Source organism: Pseudopipra pipra, chromosome 5 (assembly GCF_036250125.1).
Source record: "Pseudopipra pipra isolate bDixPip1 chromosome 5, bDixPip1.hap1, whole genome shotgun sequence".
In the NCBI taxonomy this organism is placed as follows: Eukaryota; Metazoa; Chordata; class Aves; order Passeriformes; family Pipridae; genus Pseudopipra; species Pseudopipra pipra.
The window spans coordinates 25213042-25238330 of NC_087553.1; the positions used below are offsets into that span (position 1 = coordinate 25213042).

The following is a 25289-nucleotide window of genomic DNA, read 5'->3' on the forward strand; positions in this document are numbered from 1 at the left end:
CAGTCATACCAAATGTCTGACTGGCATCTCAGTGCCTTAATGACTACTGCCCATGCTAAAGGCACTGCAAGGGACAGTGGAGAAAAGACTGGGGCCATGACAGACTCTCCCCTCAGTGCTCTACAATCCCCAGACTCAGACCCAGAGACTATGGGAAATGCTGGCTTTGTCTCCTTACCTCCACTTTCGATGAGGATATCAAACAGGTCGTCCATCTGCTGGCTGGAACAGCCATTCTCCTGAGGAGAGTGAATGCAGGATTAGCTTCCTATTTACCAGGGGAGCTTCCACCTCCAGCAACACCCTTGGCTGCTGGTTCTCTCCAGGGATGGGGCTGTTATCTACCAAGAATGAGCGCACAAATGAGGCACCAGAGTCCTCCATAACCCCAGGCTGTTACTGGCTGGGAAAGTATGATCAGCAATTGGCAGTGAGTGGCTTGGAATTTTTACCTGCAGTTTAGGGTCTGCCCTAAACCCTCCAGAAGGAATTTAACTGGGAAGGTGCAGTTATGTCTCCATTCCCTATCACTGGAAACTAAGCAGCTTTTCATCTGCTCTCCAAGGAAACCAGGGAGAACAACTGATCTCACCTGGGCCTTTGGCTGTTTTTTCATGGCCTCTTCATAGCCTGGTGGTGGCTCTTTCACTGGGACCGAGGGAACAGGAAGAGCAGGTGGAGGAGTTCCAAAAAGCGGCGTGTGCTGTTGCTGCTCCAGGTCCATCTGGGATGGGGAAGGGGCAGCAGGAGAGCTGGGCTGTGATGAGGGCTGTTTAGAATGAAGGCAGAAGGGGTGATCAGGGAAAAGTCCACATGAACTTCTGTCTCACAGCCGCTTTGAGAGGCTATCATCACCCCTCGCTTCGTGAGTGCTGCACAGAGGTCTGCACAGATCTACTCTCAGCAGTCTGCCTTCTTCCCTGGACTCTGTGCACTATGCCCTGGCTGTAGGCAAGGAAGATAGATTTCCCCTCCAACTCGCAGCTGGAAATCTTTTGCTGATTTTTCTAATGCTAAACCTGCCACACCACAAACCACTACCTCGCTGCTCCTGGATGTGGAGAGCCCCATCTGTCCAAGTGGGGAAGTCCTCTAGCACTTCAGAGAGAGAGAGGGCACTTCCCTTGTGTGTTCAGCCTACTCAGTGCAATATATCCAGGGCCTGTCTTTTACCCACATCCCCCTGCAGTGCCTGCTTTGGGAACACAAGCCAGCCTCACTAGGCAGCAAGTTTCACAGCCCGATGCTGGGCGGAGAGCACCAGAGCACTCAGCAGCACCAGAGCTCCAAAGGAAACCCCAAGGGTTGCAGGAAGTGGTGCTTGTGAGTCAGCTTTACCAGATGAATCAGCACACAATTGCCTATAAGAAAAGTTCAAACAAGGATCAGGCCTTTGCTTCTACAGCAGCTATGCATGACCCACACTGAAACGTGCACACCTGGAGCAGTGATCCCTGGGCAGCTGCTGAATGCCACTTCCAACATGTGTAAGTGTTGATGCCCTTTCCCATCCTGTTTTCCCTGGAAAGCTATTCATCTGTTCTGTGACCCACAGGTAGAGGAGGGATGCCAGGCCCCAGCTGGCAGAGCTGGTCTGGGGTCCACTCTCTTTCTGAGAGGGGTAGGAAACCATCACTGTGACACAGGCCATGGGGACGTGCTGGGAGGGTACCTTTTTTGACACAGCAGGTGAGCCGGTTTTGCCAAAAGCACCAATTTTTAGGGACTGTTATGGAAACCATTGGATAAGAAAGGCTCCAGGTTTGGAGGTGCCAAGAAAAAAAATATGGTGTGGAGCAGCTGCCCCATAACCACCTGCAGACCTGGCTTCTGACCTTGCATAGAGGCAAAAGGATTGGGAGAGTCCCACGGATGCCTCTGCAACACACAGGCTAAGGGACTGAGGAAAACAGGTGCCTTCCTTTACCTTCTGCACTTTCTCAAATGTCTCAAAGCAAACAAGGCACTCACCCTTTGCAAAGTAGATATCTCACTCTGACTACACTAGAAATGATTCCTGTCTTCAAATCCTTTTCAGGAATAGAGTCAGAAGTGATCCTCCAAGCTCTAAAAACTCTTCATAATCTTTCTATATCTTAATTACACGTTAGAGAGACAGCTAAGCAGGCTAGAAAGGGAGGAGGTGCACAGTAGATCCTCTTTACAGCCATCACCTGGAGAAGGGGTAAAGTCAGAGGTGCTCTCTTTCCTGAAGCAGCATTGCACTTCACAGAGAGGTAATTAACAGGCATGCTCAAGGCACGAGAATGGAAATGACAGCATGCTCAGCAGTATCAGAGGGTAAAATGTCACATCCCTTTTACCCCTCTGAGCTCACACAGCACCTTCAGCAGCAGGCACACTGCCCACACCACTCTCTCTCAATGCAGCAGCCACCTTTTCAGTTCAGCTGCACTCCTTCAGGAGTAAGGGACACCTCTATAAACCAAGGCTGCCCACCTCTGGCCTCTCGTTGTTTTTAATCCACAAACGATGCTTGTTTAAAACACCCACTGGTATCTGCCCTTGTGTTACAAATCCTGGCAGCAGGCAAACACAAACAAGGAAAAAAGTGAGCAGACAGCAAGCTACCTTGGATTGGTTTAGTCCTCTGGGCTGCTGCTGCTGCGGGGGCTGCTGGGGGGTGCTTGCAGGTGGCTGACACGGCGCTTGGCTGGGAGTTTTAGCAGGTGATGATTGTACTCTCTGAAAAGGAAAGTGTATCCATAATGGGTTATTCCCCAGGCACAACATGGAGCAGGGCTCTTGTTTCTTGAAGGATTTATAAAGTTTGTTTTTCCCCACTCTTTATTCTTTAGAAAATTCAGTCAATCGTTCTGTTTCACTGAGCAGGGAAATCAGGCTGGGGTGCGATTCGGACTCCTAAAAGAGGAGGTAGTACCAGTCTAAATCCCTGGGCTACCCGTGACATGTCTTGAGGGCTGACAGACCTGACACAAGACCTGTGCCCTTCTGGAGCACAGCTGGAGTTCAGATTATATATTCTGGGGTATCAAGGGTGACAATGGATGCTGGTATTTGGACAGCTGCCTGGCATCTCACCTGCTACGCAGCAAACGTACCTGCTCAGTGTCCGTCCCTGATGGCAAACACTGCCATTTGCTCTGCAGAAAGTGCAAGAAATGTACCAGCAGAGAATGAAAACCTTCTCTGATGTCATGGAAGATGCTGGGGTTTGACTTATGCTATAAAACCTGGGCATATTTATCCCTTCCTGGAAGAAACGCTTGGAACACTTCTGTTAAGTGGTGAGCTCATGCCAGCAGGGGAATAGTAAATCACCTCTGATGAAAGGCTCTGTTAACACTGAAATACTGACACGCATTAAAACAAAAAGCAGCCAAAAGGCAAACTGTCTGCTTCCAGGGTCTGATTTCAGCTCTTGGTAGATAAGGTGACCCATCTATCACTCCAGCTATGATCTTTACAGTTAAGGACAAGAGGTGAAATACACTCTGCTTGTTTTAGTACCATGGGCACAGTTGTTCTTTCAAAAACTAGTGAACTGTGGCAGCAAACCCTGTCATCCAAGCCCGAGATCCTGCCTGACAAAAGGCAGAACCATGTGTTTGGAAGAATGCTGAACAGCCTGTGATGCACATAGCCAATCGTGCATTGCTGTACACAGCTCATTGTCAAATTCCAGTCTTTTTTGCTGAAGATCTGCTTACACTGCTCTGTTTTACAAAGCCACTATACACTGGCCACCACAGCAAGCAACTCGGCCCTTTCAGTATTTTTACTGCACTGAATTTCCACCCTGTTAAGTAAGTTACCATCCTATGGTAACCTCAGCCATAGGAGTGGGAAGAGGAGAGAGGAATCCAACTGCCCGCAGGAGCGATGGGATCTGACCCTTGCGTACCTGCAAGGCCGGGCAGCTGCTCCCTGCCTTTCCGTGGGGTGAGAGGCCCTGCCTCTCGGCGCTCTGCTTGGTCACGGTGAGGACGATGTGGGTCCCTGTGGAGTCAGTGATGAGGGTGGGGGGAGGGGTGCCCTTGATGAGGTCGCTTAGGGCGCTCCCTTGCTGGCCAAGGAAAAGCCGCGGGCTGTGGGACTGGCACAACGGCTCTGCTTCCGCGGCTGGCACCTCCTGCTTCACCATCACGGCTTTCTTTGGCACTGGGCTTGGATTTGAAGTGTCCATTTGGCTAGCGGGTGGTGCAGGGCTGAATTGGTCTGTTTGGCCACTGGATTGCTTCGCAAACTGGCAACTCAGGAAACCATTTTCACTCTTGACCTGGGTGCCAAATGCTCCTGGCTTGGAGGCGAGGGCTGTTCCTTCTCCCGCAGCCGTTGGGGCCAGTTGTGACTGCTGAGAGCGCTTCTCCTGCTCCAGCTGTAGCCTAAGCATCTCAACCAGCTGCTGCTTCTGTTTCAGCATGCGGGTGAGTTCCTCGATTTGCTTGTCCTTCTCCTGCAGCATCTGGTCTTTGTCCCTAATTTCTGCATCTCTGCTGTTACCAGTGCTACACCGCTCTGACCTGGGTGCTGCATTTATGCTGCAGGAGGCAGACTTGGTGCTTTCTTCCTTCACCAGGAACTGCACTGGAGATGTCTGCAAGGTGAGCTGGGTGAGGGGTGAGGTCACCATCTCTCCAAAGGTATCTCCAGTGCCCGAGTTCTCATCCCCTGTGCTCATTTGTGAGCGCTCGGAAGGAGTTGGAGAAACAGGAGGAGTCGAGCCTGTGCTGCCAAACTTCATCACGCTGCCACCTGTGACTGTGGCCACAACTACTTCTGCTGGTGCAATGCCAGTGGTGACAAGGGCTGTCCCTGTGCTCAGCCTGGCAGCTGGGAAGGCTACCACCACTTCAGCAGCTTTTGTGAGGACAGCTGCTGTGCTGGATTTGGGAGCGGAGGTTGTTTGGCCGGCTGTACCGTTCTGCTCTTGGTAAGCTCTGAGACGCTCAATCAGGTCCGTCTTTGTGCCTGAGACAGGCAAGGCCCTCAACTTCAGCTCTTGCTTCAGCTCTGCTACCTGATGCAGGGGGGAAAAAAGAGTGCAACATTAAGAGAACGCACACTCCTAACAAAACAACTATCAACAGCTACCAGAGCCACAAGACAAAGGACTAAACTGATCCTTCTGAAGGCCATCAAACCTGCACCTCGGGTACAGACTGCAGGGTAGCAATCCCAGCTGCTGTCACTAACTCCTGTCAGTCCACCTCAGCCCTGCTCTGGGGCAGCAACAATTTTGCCATTGCCCGCTGACAATGGCAAAAAAGGGGCTGTGCAGCTTCACAGGGCATTTACCTTCATCTCATCCAGGTTGGCAGGGAGAGGGCCAGGCTTGCCCACCGCAGCATTACTGTTTTGTCTCATCAACCCACTGGAACCAGAGGATCCTGAAGATGCACTGCTGACTGTGGCAGAGAGATTGCGCACGGCAGGGGCACTGGTACTACTCTGCTGCTCCCCTGGAGGCCTACAGGAAAATAAAAGACACAGACATCAAAACCAAGGTGGAAAGGCACTGGAGGCCCTCAGTGTCAACAATCATATAAGTTCAGAAACATCTGGGTCACTGCTGCTGCCCTAGACGTTAAAGCACACCGATGCCTTCACCTATATCCATGCCCCTTGCTGTGCCAACCAATTCACTTCAACTACTTTTGTCTGATTCATCTGGCACTGGCCCTTTTTGAGGCCCACTGTAACCTACAAGATTGAGTGTGTTACACCCAGTGGCCACACCTCACACCAAAAACATCACGTCTCTGGCAACACTACTGGGGAACCAAGTGCTTCCTAACGGAGCTGCCACTGCGGACCCGTACTTTGGTGGGGCTGGCAGGATCGTCTGATAGTTGTAGTGCTGCTGCTGCTGGTTGAGGATCTGAAGCTGGAGAAAGAGCTGCTGCTGCTGCAGTATTTTGGCATAGGATGAATCCATGGGAGGAGCTCCCTTGTCCTGCTTTTGGTCCGGGGGAATATACTGATGATATTTAAGCTTCTTGACTTTCGGCTTCAACTCCTTGGCTTTTTTACTGCGCTGAGACTTCTCACTAGCAGACTTGGGCTGGCTTTGCTATTTAGAAGAAAAGGAGGAAGCAAGTAAGAATGGAAACACTGATATAACATAACACCCCATGTAAACCAGAACACACACTGGGATTTTCATTTTGAAATTCTCCAGTTCGTTGACCTGAGGGTCTTTCCATGCTTCTCTAACTCAGGCAACATTGTAGACACAGCACCGGCAGCAGCTTACACTGCACCATAATGCAGGTCAGCTTTCCCAGCACACCAGATCATTTGCTCATCCAGTGCAGACTCATCGACTCTAATTAGGGATAACACTGATTCAGATTGATTCAAAACATTTTGCATTCAGCACCCATTTTATAGAAGATGAATACATCATGGAGCAGAAAACCCTATTAAGTATGTTACAACTAGTGTCAGAGGAAGACACTAGTGAGAAGTAAGTTTCCTTCCTTTGCATCTGTTAATCTAATATTTCCAACTCCAAACCTGCTTCAGAGTAACCACCTTATCTTCCTTTAGACTACAACAATGAAGAAATCAGTCAAAATAGTACCTTAATGAGTGTTGGTGGGGGCTTGGCAGCAGTAAGAGCCACTCCATTGGTAAGACTAGGGGGCAGAAGAGGTGGAGGTGGCAGAGGCGGGGGTGGCTGCTCAGGTAGGAAAAGAGTTTCACTGGAGTCTGCACTAATCTGCAACTGGGATGAACCCTGCAGGGACAGAAAAAGGCATAATGAGTACACTTATGAGGAGGGAAATAGATTAACAGAGTTCAGGAAGTGTCCACTTAGAGGGAAGGAGCACAGGCTTCAAATCGTTAATCAGACTCCTTTAACCCACTGCTTCAGTTGTCCCTGAGAAGCAGCACAACTTCCTAGGGCAGAAAAGGAACCAAAATCCCACACTTGTATCTCCCAGTTTTGCCTGCCAGCATCAGTTGCACAGAGGCTATATCACCAAGCAATGATCATCCCTTTCCCCACCTGACACCATGACAAGGGCTTCTGAATAGGCAGAGCATGTCACCAACACCCCACGGAGCCAAGACCCCATGTGAAATCTCACAAACTATACCTTTTAAGGATCCCTCAGTCTCACTTTTTAGGATCCTCAGCAGTGAAGCTCCAGGGCACTGCAGGAGGCCTCCACATTCTCACCTGAGCTAGTGATGTGCCAGTGGTGCTAGGGAGAGGCTCACAAATCCGAGAGTCCATCGGTGATGGGACAGACCCTTGGGACTCATGGCTGGCTGGCTGTTCCGGGGAGAGGGCATCACTGCTGTCCTCATCAAAGGAGGAATTGTCTGCAACCTTTGGGTAGTTCACCTGTCCAACTAAAAACACAAACATCAACATGTCTGTAAAGCGGAACAAGAAATTACTTCACTTGACACGATGTTTCACAAAGACAGTGATGTGATGGAGAGAGTTGTGCCTAAAGCACTGAACACGAGAGAACAGAGCCCAAACTGCATCAGATTTAAGTGTTCACATTCACTTCTGCTACCAGTAGAATAAAATGATGCAGACTGGGGGGAACCATTTCCCTTGCTTCTTAGCCAGACAAGATCAGTAAGTATAAGAAGAGACACTTAACTCTGCCCAAACCCAGGTCTGTGGCATGGCACCAAAGAAGAAGATGGTCAGACAGTGTAAGGTTGAGTTATGGTTTCTTTGGTGTTCATCCTGTGTGTGGGAAGGTAGAATCTCTTGGATTCTTCTGTCTTGGAAGACAGAATCCCAAATTGTCCTCTAGTCTTACAAGCAAAAAGGGCTATGGATTAAGTGGTGATGGCCCTGATTGCTATTAACATTTTTGTCTATCTACATGCCCAGTAGGTAAATTCACGAGTGTACATGTGTAATGTACCAATGTTTTTTAGACTACATTTTCTCAAATTAATCCTGTTAAGAAGGAAAATACTATCATTTGCACCTCACTTAAAAGCAACAGAAATCCAGAGACGTACTTTGCTTAGTAAGAAGGAAGGCACACCTCTTATTTATTATCCAGTTCACAAGCTCACCCTCCCTCAACTACTTCTTGTTCAACAGTGAAGCTATGCTCTCTCACAACACTGTCCTTTTCCTATTTTATGAAAAGTATTCCGTCTTGCTCACAGTTGTGTCCCATTTGTCTTTAAAGTAGCTGTGCATGTTTGAGGGGATGAATAACCACAGACGCACAGACTGCTCAGTCTGGGGAGACAGGAAAGAGCACTGCTGAGGCAGTGGGAAGGCTATTCCTCAGCATTCCTTTCAGCCCTTGGAATGGCGCTGGCATGATTTACATCTGTTCTGGTTTATTTTTAAAGGGTTTGAATCCTCTGAAGTTTTTAAGTTCACAGACATCTTTTGTTTCATCACACCTGTTTATATCCTCTCTCCTCTCACTGATCTGTGAAAGTCAGTGGGTTCTCCCTAACCAAGGTTGTTGATATGTTATAGGGAGAGAGACATTTTTAAGGAGAGAATCTAGGGAATTCAATCTTCAACATTCTTTCAAGTCTTTACAGTATACAGTTCCTTCCACGTTATTCTGGGATGTCCACACTCCCTGTAATTTAATGTTTCTGTAGCACTATCTGGGCCAGAGGGAGTTCTGCTTTTCAGAATCCTTGGGGCCGAAAGCCCGTGATTCTGAGACAGGAAAACAAGGCCAGCCATGGCATTGCACTCTATTAGACAGGCAGGTGAATTGATAGTTAATCACAGCCACCTGTGGGAGATGCCCTCAGCACAGATCCTCCTCTGGCCTTACCAATAATAGCTTCCTTCAGGCTCGATTCCACAGGCAAGATGTTCTTCTCCACCAGCTCCATGGGGCCTGGCCTCTGCGCTATCTTCTCATTAAGGTCATCTGCCAGTCTGGCTCTCTTCAGCTTCAGCTGCTTAGCCTGCAAGGAGGGTTCAGCTGAGGTCTCTGTTTGGGGGAAAGTAAATAAAATGGCATAAATCCAGCAACGGTCAACCCATGCCCTTCAGCAGTATTTTAATTCTATTCAGAAAGGTAACTGTAGATAACAGTAGGTAACTGTATAGAAAATGGTTGCAGATAACAATGGATAACTATGCACTATAAAGATACGTTAGATACTATGTATATTTAAGTTATCAGGATTACTACAGTAGCCAGAATAAGACAACTTTACTGTTCTCAAACTGATGTCACCCAATTCTCATTCATCTTTTCCTTTCCGGCTGTGTCCAAAGATGTGCTGCTCAGCAGCAGCACAGCACTCCCTCTCTTATTAAAATAGATCAATCTGCCTCACTTCCTCCTGGATGTTTCACAGTGTCTTAGCTTAGTAGAAGAGCAATCCACGGTGATTCTATTTCATTGTTGCTCAGCTACACAAAACTGCACAATTTGAATTCACATACAGATTCTTCTGAGAATAATCTCCAAGCAAGCAGAGTTGAATCCCTCCCAAGGAATCATGCAACAGGCATGATCTTCTGCCCACTCCCAAGTGAAAGGAAGACTTGGGCGTCACAATAGAAAAGCTGTTAAAAATAGAAACCTGTTAAATAAGAAATTATGATAAAGTTTACTGTCAATGTTGTCATGTTCAGCACGTGCCATACCTTCCAGAATGTGCATCCTAACCAGCTCTGATCTCTCCGGCCGGGACCGGATTTTCCGTTTCAGATAGTCCTCTGTCTGTAGCAAAAACAGACAAGCAAGAACCAATTTCAGTTGATCAGACACAGGAGTGAGGTAATCTTGAATGGCACAAAGAAGAGAAACAACCATCTTTAGTCGTTACTGAGATCTAAATAGACACAGAATAGAGAAGGGGCCTATCTCCTGTGCCAGAGCACCGAGACAATGAGCTTACTCTACAGATGACCTTCTACTGTAATCACCTCAGTCTAATTGCACAACATTGCTCCACAAACAGAAACTGGAAAGGACTTCTTCAAGAGCTAAAGTCCTCTTTTCCCCTTTTATGCACCACCACTAACTTGTGTCAGGGTGGAATTCATGACATTTCTTTTTACATTAAAGACAAATGCATTGGTTCCATTGTTCACAGCAAACACTTTCATGTACTGCTGGCATTTAGGACTGACTTGTGGTTTGGTCATACTCTTCAGTTGTTTAAAGATATGTTATTTGTTAAGCTCAAGACCCCCTGCAGCCCCTTGGTGGGCAGAAGCTAAATACGCATTTCACTTCCAGAGCTGCTTTTAGCTCTGTCTTTGGAGATGCATTACAGAGCAATGTACAGAGATGACCCTGATGGGCTTAACATGTTACCCTTTACACAGCCCAGGAATGGGAAGCTGGAAGCAGTGGGTAACAGACTGGGAAGTACTGGCCATCAGGATGGCCTTCAGAGAAAAAAAAATTAAAGTCAGTCAGAAAACTGCACCACAATTGGTCAATTGCCCACATCAAAATATTAATTTAATAAGAATGTTTCAGGAAAAAAGAGGAGAAATAAGCAAAAGCCTTTGGGGCACTGGTCTTAATGCAAGGTCCCCTGTTCCAATCCTTCCACAGTTTAAAGGGCTAATACTCCCTTACAGGTCTTAATAATCGCAGCTGTTCTTTTTTTTATGTTGCTTTCACTTTTAAAACAAAACTTAGCCTTGCAGTCATAACAGGTTTCATTCTGCTGGAGGCTAATCAGAAAAAAAATATCCCCAGAGGCCTTTTGAGGAACAGAAATCATCAAGAAACCCCCTAGTTAGCAAAGGTGCCGTATGAAGTGTGATGCCTGGCTTCCTCTTTCCATAGAGCCAGAAGTCTCTGTAATTTCAGCATCACAAGATTTTTGAGGGATCCTCTCTGTTAAATTTTCAATTTCTAATGTCCTAGATACGCAATTGCACGTGCAGGTAACAGAAAACCTTTCCTCCAAGGTAGAACTGAGCTCATCATGGTAAGAGCACTTAAGGGCAAAACAGACACCATAAAAACAGAAATGTAAAGTGTATGGACAGCAGGAAAGAAGAGTATCAGTGACTTCCAGAAAGAAGACTCCAGGGAAAATCCAGGCACCATATTCAATTGGTTTTAGGCACAACCAGTTCACTGAGAGTTAACACTGCGTGTTCACCACACATGCAAGCTACAGAATATCCCACCCAATACACCTCTGACTATGCAGTGCTGTGTTACATCCAGAATATGAACAATTCCCTTCTACATCTCATTAACAGCTACCGGATGCCCAAAACATAAAAGACATACTATTCCTGACTTTCTGAAAACATTGAAGATTATATTGCATCTTACCCTGGCCCGCTCCAAACTCCTTCTTTGTTCATGAAATGCAGCTGGACTTTTCAGAGCTGTTGAGAGGAAAAACATTTGGAGAATGAATTAGAATGATGGAAGTTCTCTCACTTCACAACCCTTTCAGGCCAACGAAGTTAACAAATACACCACAGCAACTGCCTCCTGCATCTTCCAACACACTGGACCAGATCTCCAGCTGGCATAAAGCAGTGTGAATTGACATACTCTGTTTGACAGCACAGGAGACACAGGAACTGAGCTGAAATTTTTGTGGGCTGCTAGAGTCTAATACAGGTACACTTCTAGTCAAACTAACCATTGTTCACAAAGTTGGGTCCAAGAACATGAGTCAAAACCAGCCCCCCAACAAAAGTCTTTTTACAAGCTTCGACAGAGAGTAAGATATCCAGGACCCTTAAGAGAATGGTTCTGAAACACTGAAGAGATACATGAAATGGTTGGAAGGGTGGAGGACAATCCTAATGAACTGTAAATCCTCTTTACTATCTTTTGATGTCAAAGGAAGCTCCGAGTCTGCCCTTAATGTGCACCTGTGTTTTGCATACATGGAAGGGCTAGCTGCAAATTCTGCAGGTCCGCAGGACATATATATTGCTCCATGTAAGAGAAACTATCGTGAGAACAGGAACAGTTGGACAGGAAAGCACATCTGTCTGCTGACAGAAAACCACAACTTGAGGAATTAACAGCAGCTCTCCATATAACAGACCTTCTCGCCCCCTCGGGCCCTGTATAAAACCAGAGCCAAAACGGATCATGTTTTAAGAAACTGATCCTCTGCTGTCCAGGACCACACTAACCCTGGAGGAATCTCTCACTCTGCCTGGCTCCTCTGGAGCACACAAACCTCACGTCCCACAGTAAGACCAGAGAAAGAGGGTGACAACGGTAAGTGTCACTAGCTCCTCACAGTTTCCCTGAAGCTGCAAGTAGCTTTTTTTTTTTTTTAAAACAATCACTTTGTGGTTTGTATTGAGAACTAGCTGAAGGGGCCATAATAATTTCTTTTCATATTTCTGAAATACTCACATTTTAAACTAAACCAAATAAAGAACTTTAGCTTTAAAGGTAAGTTGCACGTCTTTAAAAAGACAGAAAACTAAACTCGTGCAGTTAGTAGCTCCAAAGTATTGTATCTACGTCCTATGAAATATAATCTGCTCGTGTTTTTAAATTAAGACCAATGATTAAGTATTTCTCAAATGTAACTTCATAATGAAATCTCAAAAGACTATTCAAAAATAAAAGCCCTTGCATAAATGCAAGGTAAGAAACCACTCCTAATGCATGTGTAGCCTTCCAAACTCTTTCCTACAGAATGAAATGGAGTAGCCACAGATAAGGTGTTAGGACACATATGTTCTGTGTAATACAGACAGAGTCCCTCTAGGTTCACATCAATGGGCTAAAAAGTAGAATTTACTCCAAATGGCATGAATTCTGAACACACCACAGCATCATAGATGGAATTCAGACTACAGAAGTGAATGAAGAATAATCTGTAGAATAAATTAACAATAACTGAAAACTCACCATAGTGAGTACACAGACCCCTACAACAACGGGGCAAATAGTTCCTGTTCAGATTAGTTTCATACAATCTGGTTATGGATAGAAATAACCAGAGAAAGTTGCACAAGCTGTGAAATGCACTTTGAGATAAACCAAAGAGATATGGTAGGGATATTGTTTTGCAATAACTAGAAAAATAATGCAAAAACCTTCACTGGCTAGTTGAGGCATCAACTAGGCCTCAGGCACAGCTGATGCAGGCAGTGAGGCTTCCTGGGCAGTCTGGCCATCACACTTCAGTGAAGAGCAAGAAACAAATAATACTCTTTTCCAGTCAAATGAACTGTTTGTGAATATGCACGTGCCTGAACTTAAACACACCTTTCATTGTATGCGTATCACACAAGAGTGAAATAAAAGCTCGGGTACACCTGGGCAAAGATAGCATGCAATATATAAATCTGCATAAACATCTACCCTGGATACAAGTGAACCAGGATTCATCTCAAGTCTTCAAAAGCTCTCTACCACCAGAATGTGCAGGCACGGCAGTAATTCTTTGCTCTCTCCCTCCTGCCTACCTCTGCTGTCAGTATGAGACAGCAGATGACCTTTAAGTGACATTTCCCTGACCACAGCTAATGGTCAGAAAAGTCAACTTCAGGAGTTCAGCTGGTGTCACAGGTAGTCCAGGAAAATTCTTGCAATACAGAAGAACAAAGCGAGAAAAGAATCCCTGAGCAGGAAAACAGAAAAACCCTCCCCTGAAACACGTGCACATTAAATAGTAAGCAATGCAGAGCTGCTATAGGAACAATATGTAAAAAACAATTTCAGTCTGTCGTGACTAGTCCTCTGGAAACGTGCACTGAGATGTGGCTCTCTGGGCTGGCAACATGACAGAGGACTTCATATTCGAACTCTGAAAATGTCAAGAGGGCACAAATCCTTCACTGCTTCCCTCAGCAATCTAGGATAGGGCAGACATGTCATACGAGGGTGTCTACTGTAAAATCATACTCCATTTGAAGTTAACTAAGCCTCGCACATTTTTCTGGCTTTAAAATGACTACTTAGCTCAGAGCTGTGGAGCAACTCAGTTAACTCGACTATAGCAAATGAAAGAAAAGGAAAAATATAATCCTTTGAAGAACTTTGAAGCAGTAAGGCTCTGGATAAGCTCTACAGGAAACCCATAGTGCAGATATGCCCCTTTTCCAGCTCCTACCGCTGCCCTTCCTGGCCACTTAGCACTGATCCCTGAAAAACTACTCCTGTCCCCCATAACCTGTCTGACTTGCTCACCAAAGTGCTGCTTTATCCATTCTACCCAAAATTACCCAATAAATTACCCATAACAGCTATGCTGGCTCATTCTGACAGTGCACCTAAATGAGTGGCTGAGCTGGTGGAGCAAATGCTTTGCTAACCAGGTGGGCACAGGGCAGCATTTTATCACTGAGACAGGATCCATGTCCATAGCTCTTGGTACCTGAAGCAGCAGATACAACCACAGAGGCTTAGGGATGAGGAAACTCCAATCACCTGATGCTTTCTGACTGCTCAGGCCGGATAAAATATACTAAACTATTCCTTACAGTAGTTTGTCTAACCTGATCTTGGGAGAGCTCTCATGAAAAAAATGCAATATTATTGCAGAGAAATTATCCTGGTGCATAGATGTCCTTACTATTTAAAAACTTTCTGAATGTCTAACTTACATTTCCCTTCCTCTCTTTATTTCCTGCCTTACCTGCAATCATTACAGACAACGATTTATTTTCTTCCTCTTTGCATCTATCCCTAGATATTTGAAAACTTTGGTTCTCCTACAATCTTCCGTTATATAAAATGACCAAAGCCAGCTGAACCACAGCCCCCACATCTTCAAGTCGTCCCATCCTCCACAGAACAGCCTGGTTTTACAAATGGCCGAACAAGCACTAAAACTGGTTCAGTGACAGAAGGGACAATAGCATCACCAACGGGGTTTGGGACAGCATAGTCCAGCAGGTGCCCTTCACTGAGTTGTACATACTTTTGTCCCACATGGACAACTGTCTGGCAGTTTGCAGCATCTGCTGTCAGAAGGATGAGCTTTATCCCTCACCTTTAGATGACTGACAGCAGGACATGATTTTCCTACCACAGACAGGCTAACTAGCAAGAATCTCCTGAAACTCCTACCACATACAGCCTATTTTTTTAGTCTCTCTGCTGCTTGTTGTGGAGCATTTTGATGCTGCATCTCCAGAATTCCTGAAGCATTAGCATCTTTGTGGTCACACCCTTAGCTACCATGAGAAATCTCTCTGCAAATCAATGATGCAACTGTTTTGTGCCTCCACCCTGCTTCAAAAATGTTGCAGCTATACATTGCAACAACTGTCCTTCCATCTGACCCCCCCAAAGGTAAGCAGCAGCACACAAGACCATCTACATTGACGCAAACCTTTCCATACAACACACAGAGATGAAAGTTGCCGATCTTTGCTTCAAAGCAATGTATTAATTCCTATGAAACTGGGTCCAAAACTGCAATGCATGATTTCAGTGTTCCCTCAGTCCAAGACACATTTTGAAGATGGCAAAGTGTGAATGAAACATAGAATCATAGAATGGTTTGGGTTGGAAGGGACCTACCTTAGAGATCACCTCATTCCAACTCCCCTGCCATGGGCAAGGACACCTTCTGCTAGACAAGGTTGCTCAGAGCCCCATCCAGCCTGACCTTGAGATACTGCTGCAAAGCACCAAACTGGTGCTGTTATAAACAGACTGAATCAAGGCCCAGGAATCAACCTCAAATCTCCAGTATAACAGCAGAGACAAAAATCTGGGCAAAATGGCTCAAAACATTATAGTTCAGGGTTTACCCTGCAGTGTGCAAAAGCAGATTTTAGCTCTGCTTTCGAATATATTCATATGCAGATCTTCAGGTTCCTGTTACCTAGTGTGAGAAATAAGTGGAATCAGAATTAGATTGAGACACTGAGAATGAAACACAGCAGGGGAAGGGGACTGGCCCAGCTGCTAAGAAGAAGAGGTCAAAATATCCATATACCCTGCATTTACTTATGTAGCTGACAGAAGACACTGAGGTTTGAAAGGAACCAAATACAGGGAAGAAAGAAAGGCAAAAGGATCTACACAGATCCTCACAGCTCAAGTGTCTTGGGGGGGAGGAGAGGTTGCAAAGCCTTCTGCAATCAGTAAGATCACTACTCAAGGCTATCAGACTTGTAGACTGACATAAGAGAGGCAGCACATGAGCTTTCCTTGGCCATAGTATCTAGCTCCTCATAGACAATACAGTGATATTTGAACTGCAAATCAGTTGGTAAGACAACATGCAATGTTTGTAAAAAGGCTACAGCTAAATTCAGAATACTGAGTCAAACACTTTGCTCTTCAGTTAGATCCATTCCTAAGGGAAAGGAAAAATCTTCCCTTACTATGACAAAGAGAAGATTGTGTCATGTCCAAACCCAACCTCAGACACACTGATTTAATTCAGAACAGCAGAAGGCCTTCTGCTGCAGCTACTCCCCCCTGCTCTCAACCAAATTCTGGTTATTCTCTCTTGTTTACTATTCTTTCGTAAAAAGATGAAATAAAGTGCTGCAAATAGGCTTGATGACTTCCTCTGTCAGTTCAGGGTGGGGCTCCCAACCCATAGCATTTGGTAAGAGACACAAAACTTGAACCACAGAGCAAGGCACTTTCTTCCTCGCTTCACCTTCACCCCACCTCCAAAAAGTATTTCTCATAGCATGAAAGAAAAAGGTATTCAAAAACAGGGTCAAGTACACAGAAGGGACTGTCATCTTGCTAGTGGGGCAGTATCAAAGAGCAGTATGCTGTAGAAATATGAAAAGGGACTGGGGAATACACAGCTGAGAGAAGAGATCTCCATCAGCACCCTTTTCTCCATTAGCAGCTCCAGAGAGTTTCACATCCAGCACACACATCTGATCATACTTGAGAATTCTTGCTGATATCATACCCCGACACTGGTAAGTGACCTTGGATTAAGGCTAAACTATGAGTATCAAGTTAAGGATAGGAAAAGAAGCCACAACTGGTAAATTGTGATTATTCAAATCCCAAAATACATAAACTCAGAAAATTAAAAATTAAGATTAAACTAAAAAAGCCAATCCAAATATATTTATGAAGGTAAGAAGCACATCTCTGGCACCCAAACAAATGCAGCTTTGCCCTTCAATGACACCCTTCAGTAACAATGTTATTGTGATCAAAGAATTATGAGTGTTCCTAGTCCCAAAGAGAACAAATGCTGGAGAAAGGTTCTTTCCCATGTTGTTACTGTTGCCAGCACTGCCAAAGCATGGCATTACAGCTACAGTGCTACAGCTTTACCAAGTCTTCCCTACTACCCAGCTGCTCCAATCAACACAGATAGAGCCCCGGGCTGTTTTGGAAGCCAGAGCTGAAGTCCTGCCTCCCTGACACCCTACATCATAGAGCCACCCCTTCTCACGGATCAACACTCATGAGCCTGCACAGTGTACTGGCTCATGGAGCTGTTTTTCCCCAAAAAAGCCACTTTCCAGGTCCCTGAATTGGGCTTGCCCTGGCTGCACAAGCACATGTACAGGTGGAACTGTGGTACCCTGTCTCTGCCCAGCTCGCCATGGAAACACCACCGGCTGAGCTGCTTCCAACGCCTGGACCAGACACCACTCCAGAGCCCACATTCAGCAAAACTGTCAGTAACTGTATTAAGCAGCATATCCCTTATGATGCAGTTTAAGATTTTCATTAACTCTGTGAAAAGTCTGAAGTATAAATTTGTCATAGTAAACATTATTGACGAAAAGGGCTAAGATTTTTCAAGGCCCAACACTGAGTTATTTTAAAATCTAACAGATATGTGCAATTTCTCTGAAAGTTCATCCACTTTAGAAGCAAGATGGAAATTGTCACCCATGGTAACAGTTATCAGATCTGTGGGTGACTATGGCTACGGCTTTGTGTCAAAAAAACATTTACAGCAATTACAGATAATGTATAACCTGCTTCATCCATTGCCAGTAACTCTTGGCATTCGAAAGACTCCCTAAACACTGCAATGAAAAATAAAAAAGGTAAAGCTTCACTACAATTAGGATTATACCATGTCCAAACTGAAGAAGAAAACGGAGACAATGAACTTCTACCAGAAACCCTTTGACCCATGCATTCCTAAACAACTCTTCATGCCTGTTTCTTGGATGGATAATTAGCCTTTGCAAACTCTTATGACAACTTTCTGAAGTGTCCAGGGTAGGGAAGGTGTGAGGCCACAAAAAGGAGAGTTCATTTCCAGTGAATAAGTAAGAATGAACCTAAGACAATTGTGGGAATATGACAGGAAAAAAAACTGCATTACATATCAGACTTTATTCCCCCAGATTATTATGTTTCTCTTGCAACTGGTAGAGTTAAATCTTTTATCATGGCAGGGATCAAGGACTAAATGCAGCCTATCAAACACCTGAGCACAGACTTTTCTGTCTGCAATTTCAGAAAGAGCAAACAGCACATTTCCATTACTAACAAAAGGAACTTTATTACTCTGATCATGTCTTATTATTCACGATTACATAAACACATGGAAAACACAAAGAGACAGATATTTAAAAATACAAACAAACTAGATGAAGTTATTAGGCCTCTGACAATGAGACTCTCAGCTTAAATGTACAGACTCCTTCTACACGCAAAGCCTGAAGGCTTTGAAATTGTGCTTTAAGAAAAGAGATCAAAGTCAAATAACCAGCAAATAATTCCTGGGATTACAGATTTCTGTGCAGCATGCCAGAAACAGAAATAGAGCTGCAAGTGTCCTCTAAGCCTTTTTTGTTGTTTTACAATACCTGCTTAGTGTTTCAGTCTTACTTTCATAGCATGACATTGAATATATTAAAAGTCTAGCTGCAGCTCCTGTATTTGAGGTCCTGTGCTATGTCCTATACCACTGTAAACCAGGAAACAGCAAAGAAGTTAAACAGAGTATTAAAATAAATTTTTATTATTTTTAGATCTTAAAGACTTTACAGGTTTGGACATTTTATTAAACAACTCTGGGAGTTAACAATATTTACAGTCCATACATTTGTTCTTAACTCCTTATCCTAAATGAAAGTACAACTTATAAGTATGGAAGTGAAGCAGTTGTCAATGGGCAGAATAGCAGACACTAGATGGCAGGGAAGTAAAAATTTGTATTTTTGCTTTGTTACTATAAATAAGATTCCATAAAACTGTAAGGAATGTCACTACAAAGACCTGATATGTAAAGCAGTGAGAGAATGACGGGGACACATTACATAGCAGGAAGAGCTATTTCAGGGTGTTTAAGCAATTGCTTTAGCTGCAGTTCAAATATAACACACAACAACCTTGAAATGTCAACTGTGTAGCCACACTGCAACAGTAAGGAACCAGTAAAACTCCACACAGGCATAGCAGGTCATCTATCCTAGCCTTTACGTGGAAGTCAAAATATAGCTGAGGTATTAAGAACTGCACCTGAAGTCATTGGCAGGACGACAGAACAGTTCGTGCCATGAAAAATACTACACATTAGATAACTGTGTATGTTCCAACAGCTTATTGCCTCTCCTTTCTTTGACATACATAAAAAGATGCTCCTCCTTCGCAACTAACAGTTAAACAATTTATAAAACTAGTTTTCTTCTTTTGTTTTGTTTCTGACATTTAATATGTTCTACTGTACGTATTGTACGTAACAGGAGCTAAAAGTTGACTATATCCTCAATTGATAGGTCTCCTTCAATTACAGTACATATACTAAATTGACCAGCTTCATAATAAGAAGAATAAATAAGAAAATATGAGCATAAATATTAAATATAGAGCCATACAATTAAGTTGGAAGTGCATAATTTTCATCAAGTATTTAAAAAATTATTTTTTTAAAGGTGGGAAGTGATTAGACTATCAGGTAAAGGCTAAAGCAGAAATAGCATTTTTACTACACAAACAGAAGTGTGTATGCATGGCCAAATTTGGGGGTTGAGATGTTAAAGTCTAAAGGTATGGTTTAACTTTAGAAACTCCCAGGTGGAAAGCATTTTGCTTCCTGAAATCAGTACCTCAAAGATCCTTGGTTTTTTGTGATGGTAGCTATGCTGGATGTAGAAGACCAAATATAAGCTTTGTCAAGATGATGAACCACACTGATATGCCAAAGCATAACCTATGTTCTGTATCCTTAGATCACCAAGTGACCCCTGTAAATGGCAATTCCTGTAGAATTTGTCCCCAGCAACGTCTCAAAGATACCAAAAAAGCAAATACTGCATTGTAGTTTTATAACAAATATTACATTTTCTCTAATAAACTTATGGCCACAAAAAAACCCACAGCTAGTGATATGAGAGACCTAATCAGATTATAATCATTAGACTGTCTGCTATATAACAATCATTTCTAATCATGTGACACGTTGCAATTGAACCATGGCACTACTCTCTTCGTGTAGTCTGAAGATAAAATACACTCTACTCAGGAGAGTCTGAAACACAGCAGCACAAGATTCACAAATCCTGTGTTCTGAAACACACTCAAACATCTACCAGGCTGCACATCCAAGTGGAAAACCACATTGGAGTGTTGTTGGCATGGAAACACTTCAGCACCTGTAAAAGCAGTCAATTAGAAAACCAGCACAAACTCCATACTTTTTGGATCTACAGACAGCCGTGCACTCTGTATATACTGCATCCCAGAACATAAACATACAGTCAGAGGAGTTGGATGTGGGCACAAAAACTGGCAAACATCAGATACACTGAAGTGAAAAAGAAGTTCCTGGAAATTCTCAGCCTGTACAGAAGCCACCTTCCCTCTAGCTCTCAGTCCAGACAGTGCCCTTTCCAAAGGTTGCCTGTGTCATCTTTCAGATACTCACAAAGCACTGCTATAGAGCAACACAAGGCACATTACCAGAAATTATCTACTTCTGCTTCATCTGCTTCCATAAATCTGATGGTCAAAACAGCTTTCCTGCACGATTGTTCCACACGACAACCTTGCATGCTTGCCTACATTTTGTGTTTGCAGCCAGAAGCCAAAGATCCCAATCCTGATGGATAAAACAAAGGGCATGTGAAGCTTTAAATCTTGCAAAAGAGAAAAAGAGGCACATATTTTGCATAGCAGAGTACTGCTACATTTGCCAAATGTCTTTCCCCTAAAAATTTTTGCTGTTTTAATTGAAGATATTTTCCACATATCTTTCTACTCAGATGTACGTTAGCTACTGTTTTGAACATTCTTTTCAAGGGTGAAAAATGGGGTGTTTAATACTCCCCCCAAAAACCTTACAATACCTGTAACCTTTAAATTCAACACTGTAAAAAACGACAGCATCTGACTGTTCTTCTATAGCATGACAGAGTTCAAAGAGTTGAGCACAGACAGCAGATTTTGTTTAACTTGCATTTTGTGAGGACGAGAAGATGAAAATCATTTCTGCATAGCTACAAAAAAATGCAAATAGCAAAAAAGCTTGTCTATTTGCACTGTCAGAAAACAGGCCAAAACCTGAATAAACATGAAAACTCAGCTCTCCTTTTTTCAATATACAGTCATTCTAGTTCTAATCACAGGTACGTCAGATGCAGGTGAAGACCTGCTTCCCACCTCTTTTCTATGGGCAATTGAGAATTTTAATCTTCAGCTAATGAATCCTGCTGCTAGGGAAAGGTTACACAAAGTGGTAACAGAAAAGCAAGAAGAATTAATGAAGCATAAACCCAAATTATTTTGAATCATCTGTCACTGCCTATAAATGTTTTATTTCTTAGTACAATATACTAATCTTTCAGTGAAGCATAGCCCTACTGTAGGTGGCTGGTGGGTTGGGAAGGTTATTCAAGCGAGATTAAGTGTACTTGGTAAAAAAATGTTGAAACATTTGCCTTTCCACTGTATCATATAAACAAAATTCCACTAAGTAATTCCCAGTTACGAACATGCAAAGCAGGAGTAGCGCGACTCTCACACTCGTTTTAAGGTGACACAAATGCGTCTTCTCCCACTCCTGACATTTACACTGTCCAAAAACCTTGTGTTGATAGAAGCCTGAAATGAAATTTCTCTTTCTGGGCACCAAGTTGAATCTAAACAAAATGTAAGATTTACACTGCACTCAGGAGAACCAAAGGTACCAAGGTGAGTTTTCATCCTAGATAGCTTTTAACATGTAACAAAATCTTTTACTTCTCCCATATTTGGCTCATGGATTTTTCCACATCTATTTGCTTCAAGATACAGGAACTGATCTGTATGAAAGGCTAATCTAAATGAACATGTAGGGTAGCATAGTAAGACCAAATGTAAACAGAAACAAGGTCGATGCTGAGGAACTGACATCCACACTCTAAGTGAAGGTGAAATGGAGGTTTGGTACCAGACAAGTTGTAGTCTAGTCCCATGGACTGAATGCATATTAGCTCTAGACAGAATATTTTCCACTTTACTTTCATCCCAATTTAATCCAACACTCAAACTTCATTTCACAGTGCAAACCAAGGTACAGTAGGCAGGTGCAATCAGGAGCTTCACTTCAAAAGCACATTCCTGACATAAGCTGTAATGTAGATAGAACCACAACCATCACAATTCTTTCAAGAGCGTTAAGACTCTCCATATGGAAAATAATGATTAAATCATCATAAAGGGCTGTGTGGGGCCTGGTTCTTGACTAATGAACTCAAGAGGGAGACACATAGTCCAGTATAGCTGTGTTCAGTAGTAGATGACAGGGGAACCAGATTAAGTATCTAAATGTTTTCACAGAGAAGGGGTGCAGGTCAGAGAGATGAAAGAAAACAGCATGCTTGCACATTCCCAGCATTCATAAAAATACCTATTCTGGACTCATGAAAGTAGAAGCAAAGCTGTCATGCCTTTATGATGCTTCTAGGAGGAACATGGTCCCTAGTCATCCTCTGTACTTCTCAGGTTAAAAATGGGTCTTTTGCTTTAAGTGTCACAATTTATCTCACATCTGATCTTCTCATTAAAAATGGCTCAGGGAACTATGTGTGGCTATTTCCAGTTGGCAGGTATGGGTAAATGATACCATTACTTGGGAGGAACTAATTTCAAATCATGTTTAGAACAGATGTGTTAAAGTGGTTTTTCTCCATTACAGAAAAGACCTTTTTATGTGTCACCAATATTTTCTCAATTATTTTTCACTAAACATTCTTCTTTGGTCCATCACAAAACTCACATGCAAGAGATATAAATGAAGTAATGAAGGGCACAAATCTGCAAAGACTAGTAATTTAGGCTATATTTTAAGCAAATTCAAGACTCATTAATTATTCAGGATGCCCGACTTGAATTACTTGCAAGGGCCTCATTTTCAAAAGGCCTGTAAAATAGACCCCTCTCAGGAATCACAAGTTTGGTCAGCCACACTTTGAAGAAAGCCAGTACTGAACATAAGTTAATACAGTGTTTGCATACATATCCACCCAAAGCAGGAGACCACAAAGAAGTCAGGCACATTTTCTTCTGGGAAGCATTAGTAAAAAGGCACAGCTAACTGGGACACTAGTCTTTCATCCAATCTTTCCTTTCTGCTTTGGTAACATAATTTTAAGTAGGGGTGCCAGAAACATCTTGAGAAGATCACTGCCTTCCAGCAAGCCACTCCAGCCAACAGAGTGCTATGACAGGTTCTCTTCATTCAGAGAGAGAGCTGACAGTCTAACCTTGCGCCTTCGGCAAAGTCTAAGTCACACCACTGTGTCACATTACACTGTGCACCCCAAAAATAGAAAGAATGAGAAACTCCACATTACTACACTGTCTTCAAGTAAAGCTCGTGAAACAGGGAAGCGGGAAAGTTTTTGAAAGAAGAAAATACATACCTGATCCATTGCCTTTTACTAAAGGTGATGAGTGAAACTGAGAAGACCTCAAAAATAAAACATTCATTCTTTGGTCTTGCTTGAAGTTGTTAAATGTAAGTCATGTAGTTCAGAGGTACCAAAGGATGACAAAACTATTTGTCAGATACCTTTTTGCATTTTTGGGAGAAGAAGGGGAACAAAAAAGAAAAATATCTTCTCCAACATTAACCTCACAGTGAATTTATTAAAGCTTGTGTTCATCCAGAAATGTTCTCTGGCTCCACTGGTTTTGCCTTCCCCTGCATGGAGGGGAATGGCTGATGCTCATATGGCTCTTTCTAGCCACATTTTCTAGCTACAAACATAAAACAGGGTCCCTGGTTGGTTAACGTCTCGTACACACTGCCTGTTTTCAGTCAGTTTATAGAATATGTATGTACAAAGTTACAACTGCCTCAGAGGTCTGGGGAGCTGGCAAACTGCAAGAACAGAAACTGCAGAGGCAGGAAGCCTGTTAAAAGAGTGATTACCAGTATGTGTCAAGTATACAAGGCACTTCTAACATAGCATGTTCTCCTAAAGACTCTGCAGCGCGATCAAATGCAAGCATTGTTTTGGAGGACAGTTACACTTGCAGTCATTACTCTCTTCCTCAGTATGGGAGGTGGCCCCACACCAGCACACCAACACTTCAGAAGGACCAAGTTGGGTGGGACAGGGTGGGGCTCATATACGACGGTGTTCATGCAGAAGCAGGGAATCTGATCTTTCAAATCATTGAGGAAACCATTCTCCACTAAAAAAGGATGCACAAAAACAGCAAGACAGAGAATTCCAGTGGTACTTACGCGGCATGATCCCTTGGCTCACCAGCTCCTCCCGTGTGCGTCGCTGCTGGAGCTTCAACTGCAGCACTGCACGACAGCAAGGAGAGGGGAGAGAAGGAAACCCATCAGTGCAAGAAACAACCAAAGAGACATTTTCAAATGCATCTTATTTTCTTCTTTGGGTGGCAAGGCACTAGCCAGCAGCAGAAGAAAAAGACCCCGCTCCCACCCTGCTCCCTGCCCTGCTGCAATTGCAGAAGTGGCCTGCAGCAGTCAGGTTTCCGTATGCTGCTGCGGGCAGAGGGAGAGGAAGTTGCGCAGGGTCTTGGCAGGCTGATAAAAATCCACAAACCCAGGCCTGTTTCTCAATTCTTTCTAGAGCACCAACTGTTTTCCAAACCATTAATATTAAAAAACAAACAAAGAGAAACACGGGCTGACAGCCCTCCAATAAACACAGAGTGACACCCCAGCTGCTAATGACTCCTGAAAACTCTAATTACCATGTGCAGATTAAATGATATGACAAAATTGTTGGTCGTTACTCTAAATTACAAGGCTGATTTCCTTCCTCAGCTCAGAAATTCACCTTCAGAAACAACTCGTGAAAGTGAAATACCATGGATATGTCTGGAAGTATCCTTGTTCCACCGCAGAAGAAATCCCTTATCGCTAGAATTTTTCCTATTTATTTTAGCATAACAGAACATATTCATGACCTGTGTGAAATGCAATTAGCTAGGTTTTTTCTAATGTCAATCTCT

General features: G+C 43.7%; 1 protein-coding gene across 3 annotated transcripts in view; it reads right to left on the bottom strand.

The window, feature by feature from the left end:
* The window catches only part of MRTFA (myocardin related transcription factor A), a 95066-nt gene that overhangs the window by 4125 nt on the left and 65652 nt on the right, over positions 1-25289 (bottom strand). For 2 of the 3 annotated variants that reach the window (XM_064655180.1, XM_064655178.1), the window contains 12 exons: positions 24547-24612; positions 11262-11317; positions 9602-9677; positions 8775-8936; positions 7172-7347; positions 6569-6724; positions 5805-6055; positions 5281-5452; positions 3887-5002; positions 2593-2706; positions 593-769; positions 179-239 (listed from right to left, as the gene is read on the bottom strand). In XM_064655180.1, coding sequence (XP_064511250.1) covers positions 179-239; positions 593-769; positions 2593-2706; positions 3887-5002; positions 5281-5452; positions 5805-6055; positions 6569-6724; positions 7172-7347; positions 8775-8936; positions 9602-9677; positions 11262-11317; positions 24547-24553 — 2524 coding nt within the window. In that variant the 5' untranslated portion in view covers positions 24554-24612. The remainder of the gene's footprint in view (positions 1-178; positions 240-592; positions 770-2592; positions 2707-3886; positions 5003-5280; positions 5453-5804; positions 6056-6568; positions 6725-7171; positions 7348-8774; positions 8937-9601; positions 9678-11261; positions 11318-24546; positions 24613-25289) is intronic. The other variant, XM_064655179.1, reaches the window with a different exon arrangement.